The sequence below is a fragment of the Catharus ustulatus genome, chromosome 9 (assembly GCF_009819885.2).
Source record: "Catharus ustulatus isolate bCatUst1 chromosome 9, bCatUst1.pri.v2, whole genome shotgun sequence".
Lineage (NCBI taxonomy): Eukaryota > Metazoa > Chordata > Aves > Passeriformes > Turdidae > Catharus > Catharus ustulatus.
The window spans coordinates 26413880-26430312 of record NC_046229.1 but is presented as its reverse complement, the minus strand read 5'-3'; the positions used below and the strand labels follow the sequence as shown (position 1 = coordinate 26430312).

General features: G+C 41.5%; 1 protein-coding gene across 3 annotated transcripts in view; it reads left to right on the top strand.

The window, feature by feature from the left end:
- The window catches only part of TPR (translocated promoter region, nuclear basket protein), a 34044-nt gene extending 17637 nt beyond the window's left edge, over window positions 1-16407 (top strand). Inside the window, exons 27-51 of one of the 3 annotated variants that reach the window (XM_033067596.1) lie at window positions 177-324; window positions 680-817; window positions 1427-1558; window positions 1818-1948; window positions 2272-2482; window positions 2636-2782; window positions 3160-3358; window positions 4007-4212; window positions 4707-4768; window positions 5367-5575; window positions 5877-6149; window positions 6920-7068; window positions 7846-7929; window positions 8241-8441; window positions 8774-8905; window positions 9423-9510; window positions 9965-10149; window positions 11056-11124; window positions 11731-11825; window positions 12457-12563; window positions 13172-13267; window positions 13403-13559; window positions 14190-14308; window positions 15185-15283; window positions 16195-16407. In XM_033067596.1, the coding sequence (XP_032923487.1) occupies window positions 177-324; window positions 680-817; window positions 1427-1558; window positions 1818-1948; window positions 2272-2482; window positions 2636-2782; window positions 3160-3358; window positions 4007-4212; window positions 4707-4768; window positions 5367-5575; window positions 5877-6149; window positions 6920-7068; window positions 7846-7929; window positions 8241-8441; window positions 8774-8905; window positions 9423-9510; window positions 9965-10149; window positions 11056-11124; window positions 11731-11825; window positions 12457-12563; window positions 13172-13267; window positions 13403-13559; window positions 14190-14308; window positions 15185-15283; window positions 16195-16250 (3493 nt within the window). In that variant the 3' untranslated portion in view covers window positions 16251-16407. Of the gene's footprint in view, window positions 1-176; window positions 325-679; window positions 818-1426; window positions 1559-1817; window positions 1949-2271; window positions 2483-2635; window positions 2783-3159; window positions 3359-4006; window positions 4213-4706; window positions 4769-5366; window positions 5576-5876; window positions 6150-6919; window positions 7069-7845; window positions 7930-8240; window positions 8442-8773; window positions 8906-9422; window positions 9514-9964; window positions 10150-11055; window positions 11125-11730; window positions 11826-12456; window positions 12564-13171; window positions 13268-13402; window positions 13560-14189; window positions 14309-15184; window positions 15284-16194 lie in introns of all 3 variants that reach the window. The other 2 variants (XM_033067595.1, XM_033067594.1) reach the window with 2 other exon arrangements.
- Window positions 16408-16433: the final 26 nt, after the last annotated feature.

Sequence of the window (16433 nt, the reverse complement as noted above, 5' to 3'; positions counted from 1 at the left end):
TCTGGGTTCCTTCTCCTGAGGGTTATAAATTAGATTTGAACTTAAATAGCTCTGTATTACTTTATACTTGAAGGACGATGTTAAAATTCAAGTGCTTTTTTGCTGGTGGGAGGTGGTTGTACTACTACAGGAGAACATTTTCCTGGTGTGATGTGGTGTTGAACTCTTCCCTGCAGGTTTATCCGTCGGGAGAAGGAGATTGCAGAGACGAGGTTCGAGGTAGCACAGGTGGAGAGCCTCCGGTACCGCCAGAGAGTGGAGCACTTGGAGAGGGAGCTCCAGGAGCTGCAGGACAGCCTCAATGCTGAGAGGGAGAAGGTGCAGGTATGGCTGGGGGTTAATGCTTATGATTTGAGTGAGTACAGGGCTGTTCTGGGGCTGCCTGTGCCCAAAAATGAATTTTTGAAAGAATTGTTGGGGTTTTTTAATTGAGATTGCTTATAACCAAATGGATTGTCATATTCTGAGTTTTGTGAGTGGCAATTCCAAAACTGCGTAATTAGGGAAAATAAAGATAATTTATGTTTTTCCCCCCCATCTCCTGCTTTCCATTGTTTTGAATTTACATGTGAGATAATGAACGCCATGATAACTTTCCAAGGTGGTTTTATACCTGATCCAGGTGGAGTATATGTGCATGTGCAAGCAAAACAAATGACTGAGTTGACTCTTTGCACAGGTAACAGCAAAAACCATTGCACAGCATGAAGAATTAATGAAGAAAACTGAGACCATGAACATACTCATAGAAACCAACAAGATGTTAAGGGAGGAGAAGGAGAGGCTGGAGCAAGAGCTACAGCAGATACAAGCAAAGGTTAGTGCTCAGTTTCACATAAACCTTTCAGATATTCAGTGCATGAGTTAAATGTCAGTTAAATACCATTGCTAATTACAGTAAATATATGATTTACATTATAATTGTTCCTTGAACTCATACACTAATGAGGAAACTTTGCATTTCGAATTTTAAAAGACATTGGTCCATCTGCAGTATTGGAAAGCTTGAAGTTCAGTTCCATTTAGATGAACCTGAGAGTCAGTTTTTATCCTTGGCTAGAGTTATACCAGGAACAAGGATATTATCAGCAATTAAATGAAAAATGGTGCAAGAATACATACAAAACAGACCACAGTTCTATTAGGAGTTGAAAAGGGAGATACTGTTTATTTTAATGGAATCCAGTGCATTGGATTTTAACATTAATTATCTCTCCTGTACTAAAGTAACAGAGTGAGCATCTGAGATTGGGAAGTCACACCAATGGTTTTTTTTGTCTGTAGGATTATCCTTTGTCCTTTTCTCTTCCTCCTTCTGGCCACTGGAAGGCAGAGAGTTAGGAAAGAAGCTCTATCATGACTTTTTCTTGAGGGATTCCTTCAATCTGCTGAGATGCAGAGTGTAACCCTTACTGTGCTTTTTCAGGTACGCAAGCTGGAGGCAGACATCCTGCCCCTGCAAGAGTCGAATGCTGAACTCAGTGAGAAGAGTGGGATGCTGCAGGCAGAGAAAAAGCTCTTGGAAGAGGATGTTAAACGCTGGAAAGCCCGCACTCAGGTGGGGAAATGCTTCCTTTCAAGGAACATAATGTGGAAAAAAAAGGCCCACCAGTCAAACAACTAAATAAAGTGCTAAATTATTTTATAAAGAGTAAAATTTAAGTAATAGGTTTTAAATTGTAAAGCATTGTTCACACAGGTTCAAAGTTGGTTATTCCATATCAAAATGCAAAAGCATGGCTCTAATTCAAAGAGGTTTTCTGGCTATAAGTGTGTAAATATTTTACAGAAATGGCCCTGTTTTCTTCCCCTTTCAGCACTTACTGAGCCAGCAGAAGGACACTGATCTCGAAGAGTATCGAAAGCTGCTCTCTGAGAAGGAGGCAAATGCCAAGCGTGTCCAACAGATGAGTGAAGAAACAGGCAGGCTTAAAGCAGAAGTTGCCAGGTGTGCAAAGCAAAATATTCTAATTATAGCTGTATCTGGAAGTGTAATTTCTTAAGTGTCTCCATGTAACTGTGAAACTTGTGGTATTCTTTCTGCAGGTAACAAGCAGGTAAGGTGGAGTGAGAGTTGTTTTGCAAGCTGTTAGCTGAAATTGTTCCAAAGTAATATATTGTAGAATAATTTCTATTCTGTATTGCAAAATTGTAGAAAACCTAATCCACTACAAATAATGCCTGTGATGTAATGTAAATAAGGGATATTGAAATGTGTGTATGTTTTCAAGCATCTCATTTGCATCTCCCTCTGATCTTTTTTTCATTTAGAGCTAATGCATCCTTGACTGCAAGCCAGAATCTTGTTCAGAGCCTGAAGGATGAAGTAACTAAAATAAGAACAGAAAAGGACACTTTGCAGAAAGAACTGGATGCTAAAGTGGCTGACATACAGGAAAAAGTGAAAACTATAACACAGGTCAAGAAAATTGGTCGCAGGTACAAGACTCAGTATGAGGAGCTGAAAGCACAGCACGATAAGGTAGATAGAACTGAAATGGAGCATTCCTTGGAGTTACTGAGATTTGTCCAGAACTTCTAAACCAATTACTTGTTGCATAAAAGCATCTTGTGAAAGTAATGACATTGTGATCAGATAGTTTCCTTAAGCCTTGTACCCCTTGATGCCTTTTAGATGGTTGCTGAAGCGTCAACTCTACCTTTGTCAGAACCACGAGAAGAACAAGTTTCTGCCCAGGAAGTACAAGAGCTAAAAGATACTCTCAGTCAAGCTGAAGTGAAGACAAAGAATTTGGAGACTCAGGTTGAAAGCTTACAAAAGGTAAGAACAGTGAGTAGTTTCAGAGTACTGTTGTCCACTGCATCCTAAGTGTGTAATAGTGAAGAATAGAAGGGTGTTCTAATGTGTGTCACAGAAATACGGGAAATGACCAATTGTGCCTCTGCTTTCTTGGGAAAGAGGGATCTTTCCTGATGTAAATCCTGTGTCTAGTGTGTCTCACATTATTTCCTGGAATAAGTGGGAAAGAGAATGCTGTTCTGCAGTTCTTGCATTCAGAGAGTTCTGAACTGTTATTGATAAGAAACCTTTTAACCTTAATGCACTGGTCAGCTAATACCAGCTCCTTGGAACTTGGTCCATATATTTGACAAAATAGTTGATTGTGGCCAACAGTTGCAATCTTTCTCTCTCCCTAGACAATAACAGAAAAGGAAACTGAAGTTAGAAATCTCCAGGAGCAGATAATGCAGCTACAGGCAGAACTGGCTCGTTTCCATCAAGATCTACAAGAGAAGACCACGCAGGAAGAACAGCTCAGGCAACAGATCACTGAGAAGGAAGAGAAAACGAGGAAGACCTTGCTTGCAGCCAAACAGAAAATTGCACAGTTAGCTGGTATTGTGATTCTTTTTTTCTGTCATTAGAAATTTCCATTTATTTCTATGGAAAAACCGTTAGACAGGATGCTTGAAAAATATGGCCTGTGTCATATTTTACTGAAAGTGTTTTCTAGACCAAATGCTACAGGGATTGTTCGAAGTTTGAAATTTAATTCCTCCAGGGGGTGATATAAATACATAAGTAACTGCACACTGGACATAGAAAAAGTTTTACTTACTTTTGGCCGGCCAGCATGATAACCCCCATTTTGATTCTTCTGTTGATTAGAGCAGATTGACCCTACTAACAACTTGGGTTAATTCTCCCCTTCCCTAAATGTACACATGCAAAACATGTTGTCTCCTTTTTTAAACATCACTGAGAGCAATGATGGTGTAATAGCTTGCTGGAAACATCTTGTTCTTTTGGGACTACTTCTTTAATTTTTTATTTATTGGTATTTATTACAAGTTTTCTTATCTTTAGTTTCTTTTTACTTAGTTGCAATCAAAAAGAAAAATGGTCAGATTGCCTCCCAGACTTCCTTTTATAGCTTAACATTTTTAGGATTTCAGAATACTTCAGTGATCTGATAAAACACTCCAGTGTTCAGTGTGCAGATTCAGCACACAGGTAAGGCTGGACCCTTTCCTGTTCCACCAGGTACAAAAGAGCAGCTCACAAAGGAAAATGAGGAGTGGAAGCAGAAGAGCAGCTCCCTGGAGGAGCAGAAGACAGAGCTGGAGGTGCGGATGAGCGCCCTGAAGTCCCAGTATGAGGGGCGGATCTGCCGCCTGGAGAGGGAGCTCCGGGAGCAGCAGGAGCGGCACCACGAGCAGCGGGATGAGCCCCCAGAGTCCACAAACAAGGTACAAAATGTGCACAATCCTGCCAGGCAGCCCTGGGACAGCAGCCAGGCCACCACTGCCCAGCCTGGACTCAGGTGCCACCGTGCCCTGCTCTTGGCAATACACAGGTTGGCTTCAGTAAGGGTTCAGAACTTAATTTAAATTTCCTGTCCTAATCAGAATTCCCAGTGCCAACAAACAGGCAGTTCTGCCATTCACTGTGAATCAGCCAAGGAGCTCTGCGCTCTATTTTTGTATTTACTCATTCATTCAGTAGAATGGGTTCATACCTCAAAGCTTCAGAAAATACCTGAGCAGTTACCAAATTGTTTTCCTGTCTTGTAATGGCTGGCATGATTTGTTTCAGGGAATTTGCCATAATTACAGAGTTTGCCCAGGTAAATACCCAACAAGCATTTCTCTCTCGGACTTGTAACCAAAGTGCTGAACTGTTTTCCATGTTGTCTGCTCTGCTTCATGTGTACATGACATATTTCTGGTTTTTTACCTAATAGGTCCCAGAACAGCAGAGGCAAATCTCACTCAAGTCTACTCCAGCTTCAGGTGAAAGAGGAATGTGAGTTCAAGGGATTTTCAGAATTTCTGTGGTTGATACTTCTTGGATTTGTCATTATGTAGTTGCTCAGCTTTTTAGCAAACCACTGGCTTTTCATAATTTTTCTTAAACAACTGCAAAGATACTGACTGACATAATACATTTATCCTGTTTTCTCAGCTATGTCTAATTAATAGGGCTTTTAGCTGTAAACTCTCATATTAATACCAGGAACATGGTATCTGGGAAACATGAAAAACTTCTAAAAAAATACTTTCAGACTTCAAGATTTTGAAGTTGTATAATTTAGATTGTTAACTTTAACCTTTTCTTGTTTTGGGAAGGATCTTCCCAGCACAGCCAACAGTACAAACATTTTGGTCTGTTACTAGATTCCCACTTGATTATCTTGGAAGAAACCTGTCAGTTCTCCAAGCCGGATAAAATGCTATTGATGGCATAGTGTCACTCTCCTTTCAACTACAAAAAGTTCGGAAGACAATTCTTTGTGCTGTTATCAGGCTTTTAAATTTAACAACTTTAAAAAATATTATAATATATTTGGTTTTTTTAAAATCTGCTTTCTGTACCATGATGAAACCAATCTCCTGTTTTTCAGTGCCAGCACTTCAGATCCCCCAACAGCAAACATTAAACCAACTCCTGTTGTGTCAACTCCCAGTAAAGTGACTGCTACTGCAATAGCTGGAAATAAGTCTACTCCAAGAGCCAGCATCCGTCCGATGGTGACTCCTGCCACAGTCACCAACCCCACCACTACCCCCACAGCCACAGTTATGCCAACAACACAGGTGGAGACTCAGGAAGGTGAGCTTTTTTGTGTAGCATAAGAATCCTCAGTACTCAGAAGTGCTACCTTTGCCTTGAAATGTTGGTGGCAGTCAGTTTGGAAGGGCCTCAGACAGTGTCATTGTCCCTGTATCTCCTGGAGAGTTGCTCTTCCATGACCATTCTACTTGCAGCAAAGTTCATGGTTCCTCAGCTGGAGATGTGCATAACATGAATTCATCTTCAAAACACTGAATGTGCTTGTTCAGGGCATCCTGAGAGGGAGAATGTCAGCTGTGAATGAATGAGCACCCTGACTGTACTGCTGTTTGCCTTCCAGCCATGCAGTCGGAAGGACCCGTGGAGCACGTCCCAGTGTTTGGGAGCGCCAGTGGCTCCGTGCGCTCCACCAGCCCCAACGTGCAGACATCCCTGCCCCAGCCCATCCTGACTGTGCAGCAGCAGACACAGGCCACTGCCTTTGTGCAGCCCACCCAACAAAGCCACGCTCAGATCGAGCCTGCAGCTCAGGAGCCAGCCCCTGCCATCGTGGAAGTGGTGCAGAGCTCCCAGATAGAGAGGCCCTCCACCTCCACAGCCGTGTTTGGCACAGGTTGGTGTCATTTTGTTAGCCTGCCTTGCTCAATAGTTCATTGTAAGTAACTCCAGTTGGACCCTTGGCCAACCAGGCCTCACTTCAGGTCTTCTTTCCCTCTCTTAGTTTACTGCACATTTTAAGAACTTTTGAAGTTAGGCTTCCTTCCTGAGCTGTCAGAAATGGTGCCTCTGAAATGCTGTTGACACTGCATTCCTTAACGTAGAAAGAAAAACAAACTTTGTTTGTTTTTTGCAGAGTAGCTTTGGAGTTTAATGCATTAAACCTTGCTGACTGCTTCCATGGCACTATGAACAAGATTAATTTTAGGAGCCATGAGTAAACTACTTAAGCTTGAATTTAAAATCTAGGAAGTACTGTAAAACAACTCACTGTAATACACTGTTGCACATCTGTTTGTCCTACACACTGTAAATAGAACATTTGTTCCCCCAAAAAAAAATTCTGCAAACTGTTGGAGTTCTCTTTTTCCAGCTGATACTCTGTTAAAAATTTTGAGTGTGCTTGTCCAAAGCAAAGATGTTGGAAGAAATATTTGGGTTGTACCCTGAGGCTTATATTTAAGGTCAGTTAAGTTGTGAATAAAGGCCTGAGAGCTTAAGACTTTTAACTAAAGGGGTTGATGTTTTCCTGACTGCTCAGTGCAATTCTGATTGTTGTTGTCATGCAGTGCAGAAATGAAAGTGATCTTCAGAGGAAAATACCAAAGCTTTTGATTTCTGGTTTGTACTCATATTGTTCTGAAAATAACTGAGAGGTCTTTGAAGTTTCAGCTACCCCCAGTTCCTCACTGTCTAAACGCTCCCGAGAGGAAGAGGAGGACAACACTGTGGAGAACTCAGACCAGATCTCTGAGGAAACAGTGGATGCACCTACTTCAAAGAAACTGAGAATCATGCAGAGAGTTGGGCCTGAGGTTTGCACAAACATAAAGTGCTACTACTTAATCTGTCCCTTTGTAGGATGTGAATGGGAAGAAAAAACGTGTTACTTCAGAGCAAATCAGTGAATTCTCAATTGATTTTCTAATCTATTGGGGAGGAAACAATTATATTTGGGTATCTAAAAAGACAGTTAGAATGAGTGATGTAAATCTTAACCTGTAGGATGGGAGAGGCCATACCTAGGATTGAGGAGGAAAAAGTTCAAACTTCTTTCAGTGTGGTTTGGAATTCTGGACAAAAATACAGGGGGTTTAGGAGATAGGAAGTGAAGGTGAGTTTCTGGAAAAGCCTGTAGAAGATGCATGTGAATTTTGATATGAGGGATTTGGGATGTCCTGGGAAAAAGGGATGAAACTGAGACAGAACCTCACAGTGTTAAGGAAGCCCAAGATGTTTTATTAACTCTGTGCCAGAGCAATGTTCGTAAGAGAAAAAGGGCAGGATTGTGTAAGAACATTATCTCTTAAGGATCTGGGAGGTTGGAGGTAGAATGAGAAACTTTGCTGATTTGTTTTTGGTCCTGAAAAGATTGAAATATGCTGAGGTACAGTAGGCTGGGGAAGTTTTATTTCTCCAGAGCAGGGAAGTGAGATTTTTGATAAAAGCATTGATAAGGAAGCAGGAGAAAATATTGCCCATAATCTTTGTGGGAAAATATAATTTTTATTAAAGAAGTGAAAAAAAAAAAGTCCCAAATATGCTTAGGGCTAATGATGTGTTTTAAATGAGAAAAATGTTTGTTCTTCCAGGAGGAAGTGACAGCAGAAGAGAGCACTGATGGAGAGGTGGAGGCACAAACATACAATCAAGACTCACAAGACTCCATTGGAGAAGTAAGTGTGTTTGAAGAGCAAGAATCTTCAGCAGAAATAGCCATCTGCCCCCCCAAACTCTCAGTTTATTTACAAAGGAAATCTCAAATGTAATCCTGCAGGTTTCCCATGGAAATCACTTAAAGTGTTTTAAAGTTTAGGCCTGAATTGTTCAGTCAATGACAGTCACCTGTCACATCCTCTTTTGTCCCCTCCTCTGGTCAGTTTTTAAGGAGCAGCAATAAATGTCCTCTAAGCATCAGAGTCTGGTTCTCTTGCTGTTGTATGTGGTGCACTGAATTTTGTTTGTTCTGGTGATTGCCCTTTGGCAGGGTGTGACACAGGGGGAGTACGTGGCCATGGAGGACAGCGAGGAGACTTCCCAGTCTATGCCAATAGATCTCGGATCCCTTCAGTCAGACCAACAGAACACTTCTTCATCTCAGGATGGCCAGTCCAAGAGAGATGATGTGATTGTAATTGATAGTGATGATGAAGATGATGATGATGAAGAAAATGAAGGGGAGCAGGAAGTATGTATATAATGGAATTCCTTTATGATTTTGTCTTTTATCAGACATAAAACTCACCAGTCAGGACTAATGTAATCATAATATTTTTGACTGAATAAGTGGTCTGTATTTATGTTGCCTGAACTTGTAGTGTTTTAAAGCTTCCTGCTAATTCACCTTGAATTTTTCTTTTATTTTCCTTTTTTTGAACTCTCAGGCTTTTCCACCTTCTTTCCTACCCTTGTCCTGTTGAAGAGGGAGAATCTGGGTGGGTGTTGATCTGTGCACCACATGCAGCCTATTCCACTCCCCTTTCTGAATTCCCCTAAGGCTCTGTTACTGTCTCATCACAGGATTATGATGATGAGGAAGAGGAGGATGAGGATGATGATGAAGACACAGGGATGGGAGATGAAGGCGATGACAGCAATGAAGGAACTGGTAGTGCTGATGGCAATGATGGATATGAAGCAGATGATGCTGAAGTGAGATTTGTACCTTTCTTTTATAACCTGTTAAATTTCTTGCAACAAATCAGTGCTGTAATGCACAAATCTGAATGCTTGGAAGAGAAAATCTTGGTTTGAATTCATCCCCAAAAGTTGATACTGGGTGATGGTAATTTCTTGTAACTGTTTTCACAAGAAAAATCAACTTGGAATGTTTAAAAGGACTGAATGAAAATACAAAGTACAGGAGCCAGCAGCAAATAACTGTAGTTGCAAAGCTGGTGAGGCTTTTGAATAGCTGGATATTTCACTGTCTGTTGTTATTAAATAGTGGTAGCTACATTGTTCCTGTTTGTGTATGCACAAGTACTCAAAACTTCTGAAATCTCATACAGATGAATATATTTACCTGATGCTGTAGATACTTACAGAAATCATATAAGATTGTCATATATTTGACTTGGTTTACTTTCTGAATACTTTTGTACTGCTTTTATATTCTCTTTCCAACCTATAATTTGTTTAGTCATACTCTGTTTATGTGGGATTTTAGGGTGCTGATGGTACAGATCCTGGAACAGAGACTGAAGAGAGCATGGGAGGAGCTGAAAGCAACCAGAGGGCAGCAGATTCCCAAAACAGTGGTACAGTTATTCCGTGTTTCTTCACAGTCTGTGTATGTAGGGGGAGGGAAATGCAGAAGCTATTTTCCATGTGTTAAAATCTGCATTTAAAAGTAAAAATGTAGTGAAATACTAAAGGCCATTTCAATGTGCAGTGTGGATTCTTTTGAAATGTTCTTTTCTGGATTTATTCTAAATTCCTTTGAAAATCCTGCAAGCTCTGGTTGTTGTGGAAATTTAATGGCACAGTGGATTAATCTGTCTCTAAATCAGCACCAGAATAATTAATACTTTGTTTCAGTGCTATGTTGTAGCTGGCACAAGTCCTCTTCAAGTGATTTTAAATAACAATCCTAGGCTGTCCTCAGGCTTGCAAGGGAAAAACGTGTTGATGAGTGGCAGAATTGGAAGATCTGCCTTCATGTTTTCAGCTGGGTTCCTAGGGTTTTCCCCGTGTGTATTTGTGTTGTAGGAGAAGGGAGCACGAGTGCTGCAGAGTCCACGTTTCCCCACGAGAGCCTGAGGGAGCAGCAGCCATCGTCAGCATCAGAGCGCCAGGGCCCACGGCCCCCGCAGTCCCCGCGGAGGCCACCCCACCCTCTGCCCCCACGGCTGACCATCCACGCCCCTCCCCAGGAGCTGGGGCCCCCAGTGCAGGTACAAACCAGCCCCAGCACTGCAGAGGACTTGGAAAAACAATGCTGTGTGGTTTCTTATAAATCAAATCCATTGGGAGAAATGTTGCCAGCTGTTCAGCATCATAGAGATGGTAACTGAGCGAAGCAATTCAGTGTGTGTCATCCTGCAGATGATGGCTGGACAGGGAACTTACAAATCCATCCCCAGTGCCTTACTGCTTTTTATCTTGGAATTCTTATTATATTATACTAGTACTATGTTAGTCAGTGGCTGATGATATTTCCACTCAAAAAATTTTTCTTGGCCAAGCTGTAGCTCAGTTTGGAAGGGTTTTTATGTCTCTGCCCCAGTGTAGATAGCACAAAGGAATGTTGCCATTTATTTTCCAAGTTAAACCTTTCACAGTCAATGGCTGACCCATGATTATGCTTTGATGAAGGCCTGTAGATTTTGTAAATTAAAACATCACACTAGGAATTCTCAAGAAGTATCCTGACTGAAATAATCCTTTGCCATTAATTTGTGCTGAGGCTTGGGATCACAATATTTCTATTTGCAAGTTTTCTGTATTCAGTAGAGACTTGAGTAAAATATTACTGTTACTTGCCCAGAATATACACACTGTCCCCTAGAGAGTGCTGGGGCACTGAACAGGCTTACCAGGGAATGGGAAGCTGCCAGAGCTCCAGGAGTGTTTGGGCAACACACTCAGGCTCTTCTTGGATTTCTTGGGCCTGTCCTTCATGCACAAGTTGGACTTGATGGTCTTTGTGGGTACCTTCCAGCTCAGGATATTCTGTAATTCCGTGATGATTGCTATACTTACTCATTTAGCTGCTGTCCTTGGCTCTGACTGAACACTTGTGTGTTGTTAGAATTCCAGGACCACATTCACAAAACTTCCCTCTTTTCTTTCCCTTACAGAGAATCCAGATGACTCGACGACAGTCAGTGGGGCGAGGACTTCAGCTGACCCCTGGGATAGGTGGAATGGTGAGTGTATCAGAATCTACTGCTAAAGACCTGCTTTGAGGGAACATTCCTAACTCTTGGGGTTTATTTTGGTTTTTAAAGAAGCGTGCCTGCTGACTTCAGGGGGGAATGCTTTCTGTAGTCTTTTAGAAAATATCCTACTCCTGTTAATTCCTGCATTAATGGAAGGCAAAGACTGGAAAACTCCAGAAAACAAAAGGTTTCAAAAGAGGCTCAATTGGTTTTGTCTAAGGTGATTTCATTTGTTTGTTTTTAGAGTCAGTCGAAGTGGCTGTGTTGCTGGAAAAAATAATACGAAATTCAGCCTTATTGTAAGGAACAAGGCTAATTTATGCAGTTTCTATCAGCTAATTTTGAACCCTTTATTCAGCTGTATTTGAAAGAACAAATGCAGGTTCAGTGAGAGAAAAGAGAGAGACTGACTGACTAAAGTACCTTTTGTGAGATCAAAGGCATCAGCTTTAGATGTCTGAAATTAAACAAGAATTTTGTTAGCGCTAAATCTGTCTTTGTTTTGCTGGACTGTGTGGAAAAATCAGCCTTTAACTCAGCTGGTAAAAACTGGAAATACATTGTAGGCTCTCATATCAGTCTCTTTTTTTCCAGCAGCAGCACTTCTTTGATGATGAGGACAGAACAGTTCCAAGCACACCAACTCTTGTAGTTCCACATCGTACAGATGGATTTGCAGAAGCCATTCAGTAAGTAGATGTGACAAGAAAAAGGGAATAAAAGGCTTTTCTCAATTCTTTCTTCTATTCTTTCTGTTTTTCAGTGAAATGAAATTTAAATTAAATGGACTTGTGATTGGAGTAACATGCTAGGTAGTAGGATAGATGACTGCATGTGCAGATGAGTAATTGTTTGACTTGTGTGTCATGTAACTGATCAGCAAATTAGGAAATAAATATTTTCCAGTGTATTGTAACCTAGTGCTTTAAGAAGAAATTAAACAAAAAATGTTCTATCCTATTTCCTCCCTTGTTCTTCCTTCCTCCCCATTAATATTGCCAATGAAAGTAGGAAAAGTTACCTCCATTTTTGCTTTTGGGATGTTCTGGACATGTTCAGCAGTCCACTTAAAATTGTGAGAGTTTATAGAAAGGGTAAGTAAAGAATAATCTCTTCAGGACTGTTTTACTGATTTTGAATGCATTCCTAATAATTTGAGAAGCTAGTTTCTGTTTATTTAGCAGTAGCTCAGCTGATTTTTATGGTCAGTATTAGCTCATTTTGTCTCATGCATGATTTCTTCTCTTGGTCAGCAAGTTCTTCCCCCCTGCCCCAATCTTTGGGGAAGTTGCAGAATTACTTAAGTCTGTATTTTGCCAGTTCCCCCCAGGTAGCTGGAGTTCCTCGGTTCAGATTTGGGCCCCCTGAAGATATGCCACAAACCAGCTCCAGTCACTCTGATCTTGGGCAGCTGGCATCACAAGGAGGTAAAGCAGTTCTCTTTTCCATGGGTCTTTGAGTGAAAAAGAGAGAGTTCAGTCAACAAACTGTTGAAGTGTGGAAACCTGCAACTCTTAAATAATTGTCTGCAGAGAGAGAATAACAGAAAGTGAGAAGGTGTTATCTCCAAGCTGCTATATTTCCAGTTGTGTTAGTGTTTTAAAATTGAATGAAATATTGAAGGAATGGTTTCTAACTTCAGTTTTACTATTGGTTGTAGCTTCCCTGCAGTGAAACAATAGGGGAAAACAGCAAATGCAAACAAATATTTGGGATTTATCCTTATCTGCTCAGAGATGGCCAGACTGGTTTTTTTTTTGTTGGTCTGAATCTGTCCTTTTCCCTGGCATCCTCACAGCAAAATAATGGCATAATGCAAGGAGGAAAGTTAAAAATACAAGCAGTAATATTTTGATCAAGGTTTTACCTTCCAGTAAATTATGACCAGCTCTGACACTAAGTCAAAACAAAATGACAAAAATCTGCTTAAATACAAGTTGACTGGATTTTATCAGGTGTCCAGAGGGAAGACATCAGTTAATCCATTTTTAAGCCGATTATTTGGATGGATTGTCACTGGAACTTTGTGTTGCAGGTTTAGGGATGTATGAAACTCCACTATTCCTTGCCCATGAGGAGGAGTCGGGGGGTCGTAGTGTCCCCACAACACCGTTACAAGTGGCAGCACCAGGTAAGTGGCAGAGGTTTGCAGAGCAGGGAATGATTCCCCGTGGTTGGTGCAGTGCTGCTGGGCAGCCTGTCTGTGAGCTGCCTGTGCTGTCCCAGGGCTCTGTGGGCAGGCCCTGAGGGTGTCTGTGCTCCCTAGTGACAGTGTTCACCGAGAGCGCCTCGGCCGATGCCTCGGAGCACGCGTCCCAGTCCGTGCCCATGGTCACCACCTCCACCGGCAGCCTGTCCACCACCACCGAGCCCGGCACCGGCGATGACGCCGACGAGGTCTTCGCAGAGGCAGAGTCTGAAGGGTAAAGCACCACTGCTTTGCTTTGCTAGCACTTCTGACATGTTCATTGTCACCCAGGAGCAGCTCAGACATTTTGTAATGCTGTGAAGCAGAACTGTCTGACTCTATCCAAAACCAATGGTTTTCTGCTGATCTTTTCCTTAGGATTTAGCAAAGTTAATATGCAAGTCACCAGAAAAAAAAATTGTATTTTTTAAGAATATAGAGGACTCTGCAGTAGTCAAATACTGATGTTAAAGGCACAGGTTGAAGGATCAGTTTGTAGAATAAAGACTAAGGCATTCCTGTGTAATATAGAAAATCACTTCTCATGCAAAGCACACGTGATTAAGTCACCCAGTTAAAATAGTCCATGTACAAAAGATGAAGCACAGGGCTGGAATAAGCAATTCTTACTGAATTTTGTAGAAAAATAATTTTGTCTTTGCTTTACAACTGCAACTTTTAATATTTATAATAATTGCTGTATTTTGTATCATGATGAAGTAAAGATCTAAAAGGGGGCAGTTTATCACTTCATGCTATATTTTACTTTTGATTTTCATTGAACCTTTGGGTTCCAAGACAGGGGTTTTTTTTCTGGACCTTTTTGAAGCTATGCAAATACATGGTTCTCCTCCTTCCCTTCTAGCATTACTTCAGAAGCAGGTCTAGAAATCGATAGCCAGCAAGAAGAAGAATCTGTTCAAGCATCTGATGAGTCAGATCTTCCTTCAACTAGTCAGGATCCTCCTTCGAGTTCATCTGCAGGTACAGGATGATCACAATAACAGTTTGTAGCTTTCCATTAAGAGTGGGAATTCCTTTGTCCAGCATCATGGCTGGTAGCCAGAATGCACAAAATAAGATAAAACTCTTAGAATCACAGACGTATAGAATAGTTTGGGATAGGAAGGATTTTAAAGCCCACCCCTGCCAAGGGCAGGGATACCTTCCACTAGCCCAGGTTGTTTCAAGTTGTCCAGCCCAGCCTTAGACACTTCCAAGGATCCAGGGGCAGCCACAGCTTCTCTGGGCACCCTGTGCCAGGGCCTCCACACTGTCACAGAGAACAGTTCTTTCCCAGTACCCCATCTGACCCTGCCCCCTGGCAGTGGGAAGCCATTACTCCTTGTCATGTCCTTGCAGGCCATTGTACCAAGTCCCTCTCCAGCTCTCCTGGAGCCCCTTTAATCACTGGAAGGGGCTCTAAGGTCAACTCAGATTCTCTTAGAGCAAGATAACATTTTTATGCTTATATGTTCTTTCATACTTTGGCAAACCGTTTTTCCTTGGACCACAGTTACTGGAGTAAGCCAAATAAGAATAAGGAGCAAATGTTACTGATACTTTGATTTATCCACTGGCATATTTAATGTCAGCTTTAAAAATACTTTAAATTCAATTGTGAAACAGCAATAAGTTAACCTCTATTGAGTTATCAATTAATCCCCTTGTATGGATCACAAAAGAAGTCCCAGACTTACTTGTTTTGAAGCTTTTATTTATATTAGAGAGGACAATTAAATAAGGAGGCACCTTCATCATTCTAAAGTAAAGAAAGCATAACATGTATGAAAACATGTAAAGATGAAGAGTGAGAACCTGGCAGACACAGCCACCCTTTCTGCACCCCTCTCTCCACAGACACAAGCAGCACTCAGCCCAAGTCCCTGCGCCGTGTCCGGCTGCAGCCCCCGACACTGAGGACAGGCGTGCGTGGCCGGCAGTTCAACAGGCAGAGGGGTAAGTGCTCTTGGCTGCTCCCAGCCAGGCTGCTGCAAACACAGCTCTAGCCCTTTCCTCCTGTGGGCACCACAGCTGAAGCTTTACGGGCTGGCCTTGCTGGCAGACGGGGAGCGATGCCGCTGCCCAGCCCTCGAGTTTGGTGTGTGACCCCAAGAGCTCTCGTTTGGGTTTAGTGTGTTAGGCTGAGCAGGTTTCAGACAATTTTCTTTCTGCAGTGGCACCTTGACTCTTATCAGTACAGAGAAAGAGGATTTGATCTTGCTCTTCAAAGTTTTAAAAGAAGGTTTCAAAACTCCTGTTAGGGTAGCAGTTTAGAAACATCTAGTTTTAGCATTAGAGCAACTTCCATTTGATACACGAAGTGTTCCAGTTATATCAATGTGTACTCATTGAAAAAAAGCTTTATTGGAAGTATTACAGGTTTTTCACTGCAACAGAGTTAAACCATGACAATAAATTATTTTTGCAACTTCTGTATGAAGAAAAAGCCTTAGATGGATTTTATTCTGTTTTGCATTGTAGAAGAATCAATATTAGCATTGAAATAGATTGGCTGTTATTTTAAGGGGAAAAAAGGGGGGTGGGACTAGGATAGATTTTATTCCATCTGTCACCATTTTTTTAATAAGAAAAAGAAGGGGCTAACTGATTTTAGGTGTGGTAAGAATCCTCTGCTCATTGTCTTGGCTCATGATCACAAGTCACCCCCAGCCTTTTGCATGACACAGGTGACACGTATGCGTATCACCAGGCTTAGGGGAGAGAGGGGAGTTTGAATTTTATGAGAAAGGAACCACTCCAGTGCCCTGACAATTTCTTAGGGAAGGATGAAGGATCACCTGTGCAATTGTTGATTAAAAGGTTAAGGAGGGGTTATACTAATGCACTTGTTTTCTTTTTCTGCACAGGTGTAACTCACGCCATGGGAGGCAGAGGAGGCCTGAACAGAGGAAACATTAGTTAAATGAAATGTAAAGTACTTCCAGCTGTGTATACAAAGTGCCAGTTTGCCTGTGGTTGCTTAGTGTAATGAAGCCAGAGCTTGAAGCAGCATTTCATACTTAGAGTTGTGTGCACACATTTCAATGTCTTTTATTAATAAAATTAGGAAAAAAAGTTGACATTCAAATGGCCTCTTGTTTTAAAC